At 40.0% G+C, this 16,603-nt stretch overlaps 1 protein-coding gene across 1 annotated transcript in view; it reads right to left on the reverse strand.

Moving 5' to 3' along the window:
- Positions 1-16,603, reverse strand: part of COL4A5 (collagen type IV alpha 5 chain) — a 118,724-nt gene that overhangs the window by 13,720 nt on the left and 88,401 nt on the right. Inside the window, exons 36-42 of the mRNA XM_087940929.1 lie at positions 15,978-16,117; positions 15,633-15,759; positions 13,844-13,924; positions 11,694-11,792; positions 11,489-11,539; positions 10,311-10,496; positions 508-641 (exon numbers count right to left, since the gene is read on the reverse strand). Of these exons, the coding sequence (XP_087797055.1) occupies positions 508-641; positions 10,311-10,496; positions 11,489-11,539; positions 11,694-11,792; positions 13,844-13,924; positions 15,633-15,759; positions 15,978-16,117 (818 nt within the window). The remainder of the gene's footprint in view (positions 1-507; positions 642-10,310; positions 10,497-11,488; positions 11,540-11,693; positions 11,793-13,843; positions 13,925-15,632; positions 15,760-15,977; positions 16,118-16,603) is intronic.

A 16,603-nucleotide genomic window follows, 5' to 3' on the forward strand; every position in this document is an offset into this window, starting at 1 on the left:
GGGAGGGAATGGAGATTTTGCAGTAACCTTCCCCTGCCATGCCCACCAAGCCACGCCCACAGAGCTGTTAGTAAAAAATTTGAATCCCATCACTGGGCCAAATACATGGAATGTGTCCACAACCGAACTGAACGTCTGCTTCTGATCCAAATAATGGAGACGCCTATGCTTCTGTTACTTTTCAAGCAATCCTGGGATATCCAGACAGTAGAAGAGACCTGAATATCTGAACCACGTGGTCCTGCAGAATGAATTGATAATGGTGCTTCTGAAAATATCTGTCCTTCTAGTCTATTTTCCGACCTCCTACGATTGTTCTGCTTGCTCTCTTATGAAGTTACCCTTCCAGATAAACAACTAATTAACAACTAACATTCCAAGGCTTAGACTGAAATAGCACCTAAGTGGACGGGATTTGTTTTCAAAGGGGTTTAAAATTCCCCCAACCTCGCTTGGTTCCGATGTGTTAAAAAACCACCTTTCTGCCCTCTCCCATTTTTCGCTTACCATCTGTCCAGGTGCTCCCTGGTCTCCCTTTAGTCCAGGAAGTCCGGGCTGACCTGTCTGGCCGGGGTTTCCTTTTTCTCCTTTCACTCCCCCAATCCCGGGTGGTCCACGGGGTCCTTCAGGCCCAGGAAGACCTTCAAGTGGCAATACAGAATTGGTGTGTTAGTACAGCGTCGCTCTCTTTAGAATCAGCACTCTCCTCTGTGCGGTCTTGGGCCGAAAGATCACGTCCTTTATGTCTGTGGGACATTTTATGTTCAAGGTGAAGCCCAGCCAAGGAAGGACCTGCCCAGCTGTTGGGAGTGGTGGGCAATTGTGGTTATGCTACATCCATTTATAATGCTTTGGTGCCTTAGTTTTTGAGCATCGATTGTCCAAGGCCCATTTGACCTTTTCTTATTGAATTCAATTGGCTAAATTTCTTAGCCTTTGGGCTGAGATCAAGTATTCTTTTATTAGTTTTATTCTACATGGGGAATGGCCAGGAGGAGGGAACACTGGTGGGTTTTTGGGGGGACATTATGGAAAGGGATTGTGGTACTAACAAAATTAGAGGCCCCATACCATGATGGTAACATTTCCTCTTGAGATGTATTTATAGAATCCTTGGATTGCAAAGGAAATTTGGATCTTCTAAGCAGAGTTGTATATATTCCTACAGAATTTGTAGGAAACTATGGTTGGCAACTAGAGGGAGTTCAGAACTGCCATAAAAAGGATTTAGGGTGAGGGTTCTGGTCAACAAACCCAACAATTGGCCATCTAGGAAACCTCTTTCTAAAACCACCAGACAAAAATGGGGACTAACCAGCCCATAATTATTAGTGAAATAATATTGATGAAGATAAAGAAAATGGGCATGGGGGGAGGAGAAAAGGAACAGTTCCTCTTTGACGCAATCTTTCCATATTAGTTTAGTTCTTCCTCCTTTTGCTGAAGCCAATTCATTCATTCATTCATTCATTCATTCATTCATTCATTCATTCATTCATTCATTCCAGGCATTTCAACAAATGGAAGGTGACCATTAATAGTTTAAATAGAACAGGTCTTTGGCATCTTCAATAAAAAAAAATGAGATAAAAGTAGATAGTGCTTTTTACGTTTTAAACACATTCTACTGCAGAATGGCGGAATGTAGATACTACAAGAACACAAATCAGAATTTGGCGATGTGATATCCTCCTGATGCATTGGGGGTGAATTCCTATAATATTCAACTGAGATGGCCAGGAATTGGACAATGAATTAACTGGGTGCCTGTCCTGAAGATGAATATGATTTTCTTAAATTAACTAATTAGTTTAAGTGTTGTTTTTTTTAAAAAAGTTTGATTGAAGGGAATGTTGATCTCATGAAAAGTTTTCAACCATAGAAGTAGAAGGAAGAGATCGCATGTAATCAAGAGGTAATAATCCACCAAATTCAGCTTGACTTTTAAAGACTGAAAAATTAATACCAACTGGAAAATTGTTGAGGTAACAACAACAAAAGGTCTGGTAATTATTATATCATGTGAACAGAAATATTAAGAACATTAAGAACAGTATAAGAAAAGTATAATCACAGTTCTTAAAACACCACAAGATTCTGTTTAACAACCCCCCCTCCTCAAGTTGCAATTAAATGCAAAAGTCCCATCAGAATTAGGAAAAACAAATTCACTGTTTAGGTTCCACATTGAACAAGGCATGAATTCAGAACCTAAGCTTAACAATGGTTAACAGAAACAAGCCAGCTTTGTAAAGTATGGTTGTTGTAAAGTACCCAATGTCCCCATTCTCAAAGTTTGCATAATGTGCACAAGGCTAAAATGGAGGTGGGCTGAATTATGAATCAATGCATCATTGTAGGACAAGGAGTAACAGAACTTAGGGTTGGAGTTAAAAGAGGGATCAGTCTAGAAATCCTACGTAGTCACAAGTGAACTAAGTCCAATCCTCTTGAATTCTGTTGACCCATATCTAACTCCAAGCAGGTCCTGTTAGTTGAGAACATTCCTGTGCATAGGCTATGTAACAATAAATCAGTTTATTTGGACTTTCAGGTATGAACCTCATCTTTCATACCTGATAGCTGTGTTCCCATAAGAGATGTTTTGAAGTTGATTTGTTCAATAAAGCATAGTTCAAGCTAACCATGGACTGGTTTAAATTTGGATATGAGCAAAAATATGATACGGAAAGCTTCTGATATTTTTTTATGGCCACACAGGTCTATGTTAATATGGGGTAATGTTAAATCATGATTAACTGTTATATCTTATGCAACCAGGATCTAAGTTAACAGCAAAATAACATTGTCAAGCAACCAATACAGTCAAACAAACTGTAGCCAAGTTAAGAATCTAACCTGGAGGACCTGGAAGAGTCAGAGTTCACCAAAGGCCAATGTTCGTTGTTAGGGGGAAGATATGAGATATAACAGTGCAAAACAAGACGACTAGTTAGAATTAGCATTCATGAGCTGATAGTACACAGAGAAAACCCATCTCACCAGCATATTTTGTATTTACAGGTTGCAAACGTGCATGCACAGACAACCCCCTCTCCCCCCACATCAAAACATACCATGTGTTTCTAGACAAAATAATTTAGATATACAACTTATTCTGGTGATAAGGCTGCTACAACTTGTCAAAGTCAACCTTGGTTGACATTCTACTGAGCAAGGCTCAATATCTGTTAGTTTCAGGTAAACAACAAAGGTATCTATTTTTGTGACCATTTCACTGACTTGGCTGCAGAAGGATAATCTGGTTGAAACAACTAGCGGTACAGGTAAACCTTGACTTACAACAGTTTTTCACATGACTGTTGCAGCATCCTCGTGGTCACATGATCAAACTTTGGATGCTTGGCAAGTGGCTCATATTTATTACCATTGCAGTGTCCCAGGGTCATGTGATCCCCTTTCATGACCATCTGATTAGCCAAGCCAATGAGGAAGCCAGTTCACTTAACCACCGTGCTAGTTAATTTAGCAACTGCAATGAACTGTGGCAAGAAAGTTAAAAAAAACGGGGCAAAATTCATTTAACAAATGTCTCAGCAACAGAAATTCTGGGGTCAATTGTGGTCAAAAGTTGAGGACTAGCTGAACTTGTTCCAGTGATCTTGAAAATGGTTATCTAAGTCAGGGATCTCCAACCTTGGCCACTTCAAGCCTGGAGGACTTCAACTCCCAGAATTCCCTAGGTAGCTGGCTGGGGAACTCTGAGAGTTGAAGTCTGCCAGGCTTAAAGTGCCAGGGTTGGAGACCCCTGATCTAAGCTCTCCAATACTGTATGATTTATTCGGGTATAAGAAAGGATCTTAACAGATCCACTATTTTTGAGGTTCTTGGGAAGAAAAGGTTCATTTTATGAAGCTTAACTGTCTTTGCAGATTTGAACTAAAACCAATTTCTTTTGCATTGCCATTAAGACAAGAGGCCAGGAATTTCTGTTGTAATCATCCTGAGTGGGATTAACCAAATTTTATTTATGCTAAGCATGATATGGCCGAAAATGCCTAGGAACTATCATTTGGCTTATATAGGCTAGATTGCAAAATTTTAAAAAAATATCTTAGAAACTGCTTTATTGACAACAAATCATCATAGGATTCCAGATCAATTCAAAGATAATGTTCCTTTTGCTCATGTTAATTCATCCTGCTAGTGACACTAATAGTGATGCTATTATCAATACTATTATTAAAACACTGGAATATAATGCAAAGATATATTTACTATGTATTTCTTTTAATACTTAAAACGTAGCTATCAACTGTTTCTGGTGAAACCAATTCTATAATAGGTTTATGATATCCATCCTGATCTATACTCTTTTCCAAAATAGTGGATAAAGGATAAAATGACTTGAGTTGATACTCACAGTTTACAGCTTGTCAGTGAAATATTCACAAAAATATAAAGAATCCATGCAATTTATCAACAATAAATTATACATATGCATACTTTTCCATCTCACTTATTTCTCTGCATTCTTGGTTGATCATTCTATATTAATGCTAAACGAAAGATTAGACTAACCAAAACTTTCCATTGCAAAACAGAATCCAAGTTTTGCTAAGCCTTTTCAAAGTACCCAAACGGAAAGTAACCAATTTTTGTTGCTTCACCATGTTTCACCATTTTCTATTTCTTTTTTCCATTTAATTAAACTGCACCTTAAATGAGCCACAGTTGATTGCTCTATTTAAGCAACATTTAGATTCAGAATTTTTCTATGGCTTGTGCTCATGAAGATTTGTTTCTGAAAAGCTATCTTAGCAAAACTTTTAATATTTCTTTTTATTCCATTTCATACAAATGGGTATGCCAAGTCAACTTTGTCCTACAGAAATATACACGCACCATATGATTGTCTCATCGACATTATCTTACTACAAGAAAAAAATCTAGTTGCAATTAGAAAACATACATTGAAGCTAAAACCTTCTTAGAGCTAAACCTTCTGCTTGTTTATCCAGAATTGAGTCTGAATTCAATAGGGATTTACTCCTAGGTGTCAGCTTTGAAATTCAGCTACCACATTTTTTTTAGAGAGTTAGAGGAGTTGAAAAGTTCAAGGTTATTCTGTGTGTCATATTAAGAATTTCCAGTTGCAGTTAATTGGTTCTCGTGATTTATGAAGTATAGAAGTGGGAGGAGAGAAAGTGGGTTCTGTGTAACCCGCCCAAAAAACTTTCACTTGGGAAATTGCTCTTGAACATGCCAGATCTGTTCCTAATAAATCAATTGGAGAGATAACGTCTTGGAGTGATTGATATCATGGATACTTTCTGGATGCTTGACACTAGGTAAACTTGACAAAAGGACAAGATCCATTTTTATTACAGCCTCATCCAAACTGGACTGTCAGTATAAACAAACAAGACAAGAATTACAGCGCAAAGGCATAGAGGATGCAATTCTAAATGCTAATAAATCATGTTTATAGCTTATCTCTATGGAGATTCACAGTCATCCAGGTCTTGGTTGTCCCAAAGGTGTTTTTTCAAGAGCCAATTGAACTTTCTGGTCTTTCTTGGAAGAAGTTTAGCTTCTTATCCAAGAAGCTTCTTGGATGAAAAGCGAAACTTCTTCAAAGAAAAATCACAACGTCCAGTTGCCTCTTGAAAATGCACCGTTGGGCCAACCAACTAACATCTTTCCTTGAAGATGTTTCGCTTCTCATCCAAGAAGCTGAAGAAGCTTCTTGGATGAGAAGTGAAATGTCTTCAAAGAAAGTCCAGAAAGTCCAGTTGGCTCTTGAAAAAGCACCTTTGGATTTATAGCTTGTTATGGCCAATGTGATCATGCCCACAGCATCACATTGACAAAAACAAAATGTTTATAAAAGTAAACCTGCTTCATTTTCAGTCAGGCCACAATCCTTACAATTTGCAGAGTAAATAAACCCCATTAAAAATAAATAAATAAAGTGTAGGCATCAAAAGACTTTTGAACAAATTTAGACCATAATCTTTTTCTTTCAGTTTTAATGATATTTCTCAATCAAACTTCTGCCCTTTCCTCATTATTCATATAGGTTAGATTGATGACTTGGCATACTCATTTTGGAGAAGAAACCATCTTTATCCAAGACATACATTTAATTTCATGCAAAAGGTATTACTCTAGAGTTAATGAGCTAACCTGTGGCACCTGGAAGGAAGTGATCAAAAGTTCACCAAGGCCATCAGTACAAAGAAAAATATCAATATAGTTAGACACATAAACAAACTGATACGTTTTCACAGCAATCCATCTAAAATTCCATTTTTAAAAATTCCATGTGTACACCAAACTGTCATCATGATCAAAAAATGTTTAAAAATTTGCAGTGGAAGCCTTAGCCCCAAGAAAAAAATTATTTAGTCTGTTCATGGGATGGCATCTAGAATAACTGCAAGTTATTACAGTGGTCCTCAACTTACAAGCATTCATTTGATGACCGTTCAAAGTTACAAGGACATTTGAAAAAAGGAGATTTACAACCGGTTCTCGCACTTAAGGTTGTCACAGAACCCACAAAGTCACAGGAATAAGATTTGGGCACTTGGCAACCAGCATCTCTTTACAGTGGTCATGTGATCACCATCTGCCATCTTCCCAGTCAGCTTCCAACAAGAAAAGTCAATGGGGGAAACTGGATTTTCTTAATGACCACATGAACCAACAACTGCAGTGATTTCATAAATGTCATAAAATTGGGCACAACTTACTTAACAAGCAACAGAATGCCTGGTTCCAGTTGTGGTTGTAAGTCGAGAACTACTTGTATATCAAAAGCATCTCCATGTTAGGACTAGCTGCAAGAAGTCAACCAAAAGCTGCAAGAAGTCAGCCTCCTAGCAATTATTGACAATCACTATCAACAAAATAGATTGTTCTATGTATCTAATTGTCTTTCTTCATGGTTGCAACTGCTTTCTTGTCCAATCATTCTAGGACCAATTGGATTTCCTTTTACTCATAACGACAGTTTGGTCTTCACTCGCTGGCAGATGCACGGTAGCATGAGATGAACATCTACATTCTACATGCAGTGAAAACAAAGACGATTGAAATAATGCCACAGGGCCATTACTAGCACTTCCTCTTAGTCACAATCTAAAGTGACAGCATCTTCACCTAATTTAGTATTCTCCCAATCCTCCAACATGAAGGGAATGTATGTGTGTTGATGTTGTCTTCTTCAGAGTTGAATAAAATTCTTCTGCGGTCATGTGAAACTACCCAACAACAGAGCTCATCTTCAAACGCCTTGCATTTATTTCAAAGGCATCGATGAAGTCCTAGAGATGTGTTCTACTGCTTTCCTTGTTCCCAGATTGAATGTTTGTCTGAATGCTTTATCCCGGGTGTCTAAATGTTTAACATCTAACTTATCTAGTGTGAATGCTTTAATCTGTAATTGCACAGGTATGTTTATATCCAGTTAATGAGCTGTTATCATCTTCATCCTTGTTGTATAATTACGATATTCTTATATTCTACTTGTATCCCCTCTTCAGGTTTTTGTGGTGGAAATATATTTCTGGGATAAACAATCTTAAAGAACTGGTAAATATGAAAGTCAGAATGCACAGCCTTTCTCTTACGTAAAATATGAGCAAAATTTTATGTTATGGGGATGTTATGTTAATATTTAACCAAGGTCAGTTAGAAGCCAACAGGAACTTTAAAGGCTGAAGGCTAGGTTGGAGTAAAGCAACAGCACTTCCTTATCTTTGCTAAAAAACCTCCATGGGCATAAGACCACAACATCAAGACCACAACATCAAGCTTAACTTAAAGAACTGCAGATGATACACAGTGGTAGGACTCATCTCCAGGGGCGATGAGTCTGCCTACCGAGATGAGGTGGACAGGTTGCTTTCATGGTGTGGAGACAATAACTTGGTCCTCAACACCAATAAGACCAAGGAGCTTATAGTGGACTATAGAAGAAACAGATCAGACCTCCAGCCCTTGCTTATCAATGGAGACCGAGTGGAGCAAGTGCCAGTTTTAAGTTTCTGGGTGTTACCATAAAAGAGGACCTGACCTGGGGTGCTCACATTGCAGCCTTGGTCAAAAGGGCCCAGCAGAGATTAAACTATCTGAGACTTCTCAGAAAATAACAACTGAATGAAAAACTGCTGGTGACCTTCTACAGCTGCACCATAGAGTATCTTAACTTACTGCACCTGTGTATGGTTTGCAAATTGCACAGGGGCAGATAGGACAGCGCTCTAGAAGGTTAACATCATTGTCCAGAGGATCATGGGCTGCCCTCTCCCCTCTTTGGAAGAGCTTTATAGCTTCCGCTGCCTTAAGAAAGTTCAAAATATTCTCAAAGATCCATCTCATCCTGGGCACTCTGTTTTTTTTTTTTTTTTAAACTATTACCATCTGGCAGACGGTACAGAATATTAAAAACAAAGACAAATAGGCTGAAAAACAGCTTCTATTCCAGGGCAGTAGCTCTGTTGAATTCTACTGTATAGTGCAGTGTTGGTGTGGTGCTGTGGGTTTTCGGTGTGGAGTGTGAAGGATGTGTTTGTTTATTTTCATGGTCATGATGTGCACTGAAGATGGTGTTTGATTTCGTTGCATGAGGTGCAATGACAATAAAGTAAACTAACTAACTAACTAAAGCAGTATGCCTCAACCTTTTGGGCCCCAGGGACCAGTTTCATGGAGAGGTTTTTCCACAGTCTGGAGGGGTTGTGACTTTGCATGCGGCCTGCATCCCACAGATGGGCTTTCACTTGTTTGAGGATGAAGGTTCATTCTCCAAGTATGCAGATTGGTTTCCAAACATTTTCATTACCAGGCCAGGTAACATCTTCAGTGGGGATGTCAGTTTAGGGGATGTCAGTGTCAGTGTTCCTCTTTTTATAAGGGTTTAATCTGGTCAGTAGGTCTTGTGATGGGTCAGGTGTGGGTGTGTCAAAGGAGGTCTTGTGATGAGTCAAGTGTGGGTCATTGGTGGGAATCTTGTGATGTTTTTTGTTTGCACAGCCTGGTTTCTGGCATGCCATGGACTGGGGTTTGGGAACCCCTGACTTAAAGGATACCTTATTTTAAAGGGTTATAATTAAAATTTTAATTTGTTATGAGTGACATCAACTGGCAGAATGGTGGAATATAAACCCCACAAATAACTTATTAAAACAAATGATTTAATGTATTATGTACTAGGAAGAGACAAGATTTCCTAACGGGCCCAATTCGTTATGTTATTTAGAATTCACTCTATCATTTTAGTTTTTGAGATGTCACAACATTTTGTCCAGGTTGAGCTACAGTAAAAATGCATCTTCTATGGTCATAAAGTGTCATCACTAATTAAGTATTACCAACTATCAGAAAGTATACTAAAAGTGTCAATTACAGCAGGGTCTCCCAACTTGGCAACTTTAAGACTTGTGGACTTCAACTCCCAGAATTCCTCAGGGCAGCCATGCTGGCTGAGGAATTCTGGGAATTGAGATCCAAAAGTCTTAAAGTTGCCAAGTTTGGAGTTCCCTGAATTAAAGGCCAGTCTAAATAACCCTGAGACATCTACAATGGCTATTCTAATAACTCAGTGGTCATATTGCTAATGAATTCTAAAATAGGACTGTTGGACATATAAAAATAGCATACAAGTTATAGAACTTTCTCTAAACTTGCTAAACACCATTTCACCTGTCAGGCAGATTTTATCAGATACCAGTAACGGCTCGGTGGCATTTATTTAACATTATCACTTATACATAGGAACCACAAACAAATAAGATGGATGGTGACAGAATGAAGATGAGATGGGATGCACTGCACCTGCTGGAATGGAGGACACGGTGGGATAAGAACGAGCATTAATGATGAGCATAACCCAAACAAGGAGGAATAAATGATGAAAACTGAACATGCTGTGCTGCTAACATGAATTTGATTTCCAGTGGTTCTACGAGCAGGGTGAATTATCATTCGGTGCACAAGATGAATTTCCTGATCAGGTGGCATCATGGTACAGGCAGCCTGGGCAGATGCTATTAAGGTTGATTGGGTGCTTGGCTTGATGAGTGCTGTGATCACATGCAGATCCCATTTAAAATTGGGAAAATTTTGCTGGCAGATTATCAGCAGATTCTATCTTTGTCTCTTGACATGGAAAATGCTTGTCTTTTTCAGGATAATTTAATGATGTCTCAAAGGCACTGAATATTAAAAGTCTGGTCAGATCATCAAGAATGTCAGCCTGGAAAGGGCTGATCAAAACGATAGTCCGATAAGCCAATAACCTGCCAGCAAAATATTCAGTGTATAGACCTTCTTTTTCTTACCTGGCCGTCCCGGTATGCCTGATGGCCCAGGGCTACCCTTAGGTCCTTCTGATGGTGGTCCAGGAAGTCCTGGAGGACCTTCTAAGCCCGGAGGGCCAGGAAATCCCTTGGTACCCATTTCTCCTTTTAAACCAGGGGGTCCTGGAGGCCCTGGGGGTCCAGAGAAGCCAGAATCTCCCTTTTGACCTAAAACAAAGGAGGAGAGAGGCATGTAAAAGGGTCAGTATTCCACAAAGGTCCTTAAATGGCTGTTGAAAAGAAAGAGAGGTGCTAGAGACCACCAGAGTATTTGATGATGTAAGCTGAGAAACTGGTACCCAATATTTTCTGGTATCTCCCTCCCAGTAGCTCCCAAGCATTCCCAAGACCAGGAACATCCAAAACCATCCTTCAAACACCCCAAACCATCCCAGTAGCTCCCATTATTTTCACCTTACTTTATATATGAGGAGTTTTTTTATATATATATTTGTGGTTCACAATTTAAAATGGGCAGTGAGGCAAGTTTACAGGGGAGGTGAATAAAAAATAAAGAATTTATTCATTCGTTTGTTAAGCAAAATCTCCTAGATGGCTAGATGCAAATTTTATGTACACATTTTAGTTTTAACAGAACAACAGAACGGCAGTGTTGGAAGGGACTTCGGTGTCTTCTAGTCCAACTCCCTGTGCAAGCAGCAGACCCTATACTATTTCAGATGAAGGGCTGTTCAATCTCTTCTTAAAAGCCTCCACTGACGGAGCACCCACAATTTCTAAAGGCAAGTTTTACATTACCCTCAGACAGAAGTCTGGATGGACCTTCCAGATATTTTGGGTATATATATCTCCTAAGCTTTGCAGCCAACATGATTTTTAACTAGGCATTCTGAGATTTGCAATATTAAGATGCTCATGTTCCACGGGGCATCACCGGATCCCTTGATATTGCCAATCTCAGAATGCCTGATTAAAAGCATTCTGGGAGTTTCAGAATTTGCAACAGTTGCCCTCTCCTGTCCAAATGTCAATTGTATTTCTGTCTCCAAAATGAAGCAACCTGACCATCTAGATGATGGTGCATCGGTTTTAGAGTCAGGGGAAAAAAGCTTTTTTCCCCTCACTTGGTACCCAATTCTGAGATCTATTATGAAACAATGAACTTTCTTTTTCACTAATAAGTAAAATGAAGTCTTTGCCTGCGAGTCCTGGGAGGCCTTGAGGTCCGGGAAGTCCAAATCCTGGTTGACCTGAAAAAACACAACCACAATGGCCAAGTTAACAATGCAATGTTACGGATCTCTGAACTCCAAACTACATCAACCTTTCGACTGATGGATTCATCGTCATTATTGTGATGCAAAAGGAAAAGGAAAGCATCAAGCAGAAACAAAGGAGGCTCACCTGGTTCACCTTTCTGTCCTGATGGTCCAGGGATGCCATCTCGCCCAGGTTGTCCTTTTTCCCCCAGAAGGCCTGGAGGGCCAGGACGACCAAGTTCACCTAAGAGAAGAGAATTGCCAACAATGAATTCTCTTGATGTTCTAGAAAAGTAATCCAAAGATCTGCATATTGTAAATACTACCGTTTCTAATGCCATTCATAATGCAAACAAAAACAACGCCCTCTGTTTATACAGACCTGATTTAGCATTGGAATTGTTCACCTATCACAGAGATGACCACTTCAGCTGTTCTTCTTAAACATTTTAGGAAAGGAGAAATTTCACATAAGAGAAGATGTACAGCTAGCCACAATTATGTACAAATGATAAAATGTGTTTTTTTATCTGCTCCTTTATCTGGATCCTCATGAAGATGTAGATTAGGTTATCAACTCTAAGCTGTACCCTGCTGTAGGCAGAATTCTCCACAAACAGAAAGGACCACACAGCATTCACAAACTCAGTGCAAGCCCAAGTTTATACCAAGCAAGTTAATGCTGTTCTCTGCAAACTAGGACCTCTAATTTAGAGAATAAGTTGCAAACCTAAAGACAACCTAATCTAACCTAACCTAACCTGACCCAGCCCAACCTGGGAAAACTAAAGAGTACCTAACAACCTAACTTCTAACCTAACCCAACCCAACCCAACTCAACCCAACCTAACCTAGCAAACTAAAGACTACCTAACCAACCTAATCTGACTTATCATTAATCTAACCAACCCAACAAACCTAAAGGCAATCTAACCTAATCTAACCCAACCTAACCTAACTTAACCTAACTTAGCAAACCTAAAGACTACCTGATGTACCAAATTACTACTGTCTACTTCCCACCATTTGTAAGCCACCCAGAATCACTTCTAGACGAGATGGGGTCACAAAACCTAACAAATAAACAAACTGGTAAATGCATGTAATAAATGTGCCCAGGGGAATACAGATGAGATGTTTTTTCTCTCTCATTTTTTAATTTACTTAAAATTTTGCTTTTTTTTCTTTAAATGTTTTCTTCAAATTTGCAAAGTTTTTATTTTTCAAAAAACTAAGTTAAATTAAAATTAATTTAAAACAAGTCCCCGTGTTCTCCAAGATTGTTATAAATGGGTGGGTTGCTTATAATTGAAAGGTTATGGCATACATCCATGTCCGTAGTGAACTCAGTGATTATTGGCACACTGGGTGCCATGCCACAAAATATTGGATGGCACGAATAAAATATATGCATTGACAAAACTTCCATCCGCCAATTGCAAAAGACCAAATTGTTTGAATCCTACACATACATTATGGATCAGGATCTTGGAAAGAACTTGATACATATGAAGGGCAACACCAGCTAAAAAAAATGGTAGCTGTGACTTCATATCGTTGTGGGGAAATTACAATAAAGAAATAGCCACACCCTGGTAACTCCGGATAGGAAAGGAAGACAAGCTAATCCTAACTGGTGTCAAACTCCATTTCTCAAAACTCTGAGCTCAACACAGAAACCATAAATTAGCTTGTTTTTGATTTTGGATCAGTGCAATGTGTGAATCCAGTCACTGTGGCTCACTCAACAAATGACAATTAAGGAAACTGTGACACAACCCGTATGGGTGAATTGGGACGAGTAAATGATACTTTCTGGCTTAGCATGATGCTCGATGGTAGTCAGGGTGGATGGACTGAGTTGTTGATTTCAGACATCCATTGCAGGATGGTGGTTTGATTGATTGCATAGGGGTTGGGAGGGAGACCATAATGAATTATTTTAGAATCTATGCTGGATCGAAGAAAGGAATGGCAAGGAGTCAAGATTTAATAGCATTGTCCCTTGAACCTCATTTAACTTGGAAGAATGGAAGGGGTGACCCAAACCTTCTTCTCCTCAGTGGTTCTCAACATTTTCTTCATCATGGACCCCCTTTAAATACCTTTTGTGGTGGACCCCAAAGGTTTAAATCATGACCTTTTTTCAAGCCTTTGCGGACCCTGTGACAACATCGTGGCTCCCCAGAGGTCCCTGGATCACAGGTTGAAAACCACTGTACTAAATCAAAGACTTTCGAGACAAGCAAATCAATCAAACACTCTTTTCCCTCCTTGATATTTTTCAGCACTTACCTGGAGGTCCAGGTGGCCCTGGAACACCTGGGCTTCCTGGAGGTCCATCAAGACCTTTTGTCCCTGGAATGCCTGGTGTCCCTGTGAAAACAAAACCCATCATCTGAAGGAAGCACAAGACAACCTCAGTAGGCATCAACATCCCTGAACCGGAAAGACAGAAATACTGATAGAAGATAATATTTGTAGCTCGAGGTTGAACGATGGGGTTCTTTGGTGCTGTCTTGAGATTGGTTGTTTTCTTGCATGGTTCATTACCAGGTAACATCATCAGTGATCAAATGAAAAGAAGAAAAAAAGAATCTTCTGGGATTAGAAGCAAAGAGAAAAGTAGGCCCAGATAAAACAGCTGTATCTATTCACAATGTATGGTGTTCGTTAAATAAACCAGATTTAGTTATCAAGCCAAATGAAGATGGCCTATACAGGAACCTCTCTGTCTTACATGTAGAAGCCCCTCGCTTCCTCCCATCAAAGCAATCCTTTTGATTCCTAAGCAATCTGTTTCCATCACAACTGGCCGTGACGCAATTTGTAAAATATTAATCAGTTTTCTGTTCTTTTTCCTTCCTTATCCCTTCTGTGGTCTTTTTTGGAACACAAAACCCTTGGAAATGGGCCTTTTTGGTTTTAAACTTCCATAAACTATTCCAGAAGGTTTTTGAAGTTCAGAGCAAGAAAGAAATAAAGCATTTGTTTTCAAGAAACAGATTAAAATTTTAGAGAAAGAGAACTAGCGGAAGGTAGACTTTTCAGCTCAGCAACTGGATTGTCAAGCAAAACTCAAACATTTTAGAAGATGGGGTAATTGCCACAGTAGACTTCAACTTATGACCCCAAGTAAGCCCAACACTTTTGTTGTTAAATAAGATGGTTGTTAAGTGAGTTTTGCCCCATTTGCTACCGTTGTTAAGTGAAACACTGCAGCTGTAAGGTTACTAACCTGGCTGTTAAATGAATCCTGTTTCCCCCTTGACTTTGTTTATTAGAAGGTTGCAAAAGGGGAACCCATGACCCTGAGACACTGAACCGTCATAAACATGAACCAGTCGGCAAGTGTCCAAATTTTGATAATAGCAATAGCACTTAGACTTATATACCGCTTCACAGTGCTTTAGAGCCCTCTCTAAGCGGTTTTACAGAGTCAGTGTCTTGCCCCCAACAATCTGGGTCCTCGTTTTATCCACCCTGGAAGGATGGAAGGCTGAGTCAACCTGGAGCCTGGTGGGATTCAATCTGCCAAATTGCAGGCAGCTGGCAGTCAGCAGAAGTAGCCTGCAGTACTGCTCTCTAACCACTGTGCCACAGAGGCTCTTAATAATGTGACCATGGGGATGCTGCAATGGTCGTAAGTCACTTTTTTTTCAGTGCCACTGTAACTTTGAACAGACACTAAATCAAGGATCTTCAAACTTGACAGCTTTAAGACTTGTGGACTTCAACTCCCAGAATTCCTGAGCTAACATGACTGGAAGAGGAATTCTGGGAGTTGAAGTCCACAAGCCTTAAAGCTGTCAAGTTTGAAGACCGCAGCACTAAATGAATGGTTGTAAGTTGAGAACTATCTATAGAGAGGATTTGCTTCTCCGTAGCTGCTTTAATTCCCCTCATTTCATGAAAGACTTTTCCAATTGAAGGCCATCTGGATAGGAGTCCCTAAACTCTCTGGACGATGCTATAGGAGCCCAGCACATCTGGAGGACACGAGATGGATAGAATATAAGCTGGGGAAGAATGATCTGTTTCAGAAGAAGAAGAAAAGAGAAGAAAAATGAATTAAATCAATTACCTTGGAATCCAGGAAGGCCAGGTTCACCTTTTGCTCCTGGAATACCGGGCGAGCCAGGCAACCCCGGATTTCCAAAAGATCCTTTAGGGCCTGGAGGGCCAGGATAGCCAGGCAGTCCACTTTCACCCTGGGCAGAAAAACATACCATTTTTTTTAAAAAAAGAAAGGAAAATCTAGAAGCTGAAGCAACTTCTTGAATGAGAAGCACAAGATTTTCATGGAAAAATCCCAGTTGCCTTTTGGAAGAACCCCTTTGGGATGTCTTGAGAATATCAGAGGGCAATCTTGTCCAGGATTATGAAAAGGTGCTCTAGAATACCTCTGGAAAGAATGTGGGCAACCTACCTTGGGGCCAGGGGGACCCGGAATACCAATGCCGGAAATACCAGGATCACCCTTGTCTCCTTTCAGTCCTGGCGATCCAGGAGAGCCAGGCTGGCCAAGGCGCCCTGGGACGCCTTGTGAACCTTTTATGCCAGGGGGACCTGTGCAAAACAGTGAAAAAAACAATTCAGCCCTGAGGCAGGGTATCTAACCATTGTGGACCAAGGATCATGCTTTACAAGTAGAGTGGGAAGGCAAGGGATGAAGAAGAACCAAACCCAGATGGACTGAAGGAGATGGAATACCAAGCACACAAGAGAAATGTGAAGTTTCTGCACCACAGAATCACTATCAGGGGTGGGATTTGGCCGGTTCGGGCAATCCGGATGTTAATTTTAAATCCACTTCGGTGAACCAGTAGTTCCGAAGACCAGCTGGCCCTGCCCCACTCTGCCCCTCCCCTCCCAGAGAGACATCACCATGTTGGTTCCCTACGGCACGTATGCGACTTCTAATTCAGGGTTCCCTAAAAGCTAACTTGATTGATAACCACTGATAGGTAGAATCTCCATACATTCCTCATGTCCCCGTTCAAAGCCATCTAAGATTCTATCTATGTCCTTGCCATGTAGAGGCAATTTAGCAGC

The sequence above is a fragment of the Pseudonaja textilis genome, chromosome 12 (genome assembly GCF_049901715.1).
Source record: "Pseudonaja textilis isolate UNSWEBS1 chromosome 12, rPseTex1.2, whole genome shotgun sequence".
In the NCBI taxonomy this organism is placed as follows: Eukaryota; Metazoa; Chordata; class Lepidosauria; order Squamata; family Elapidae; genus Pseudonaja; species Pseudonaja textilis.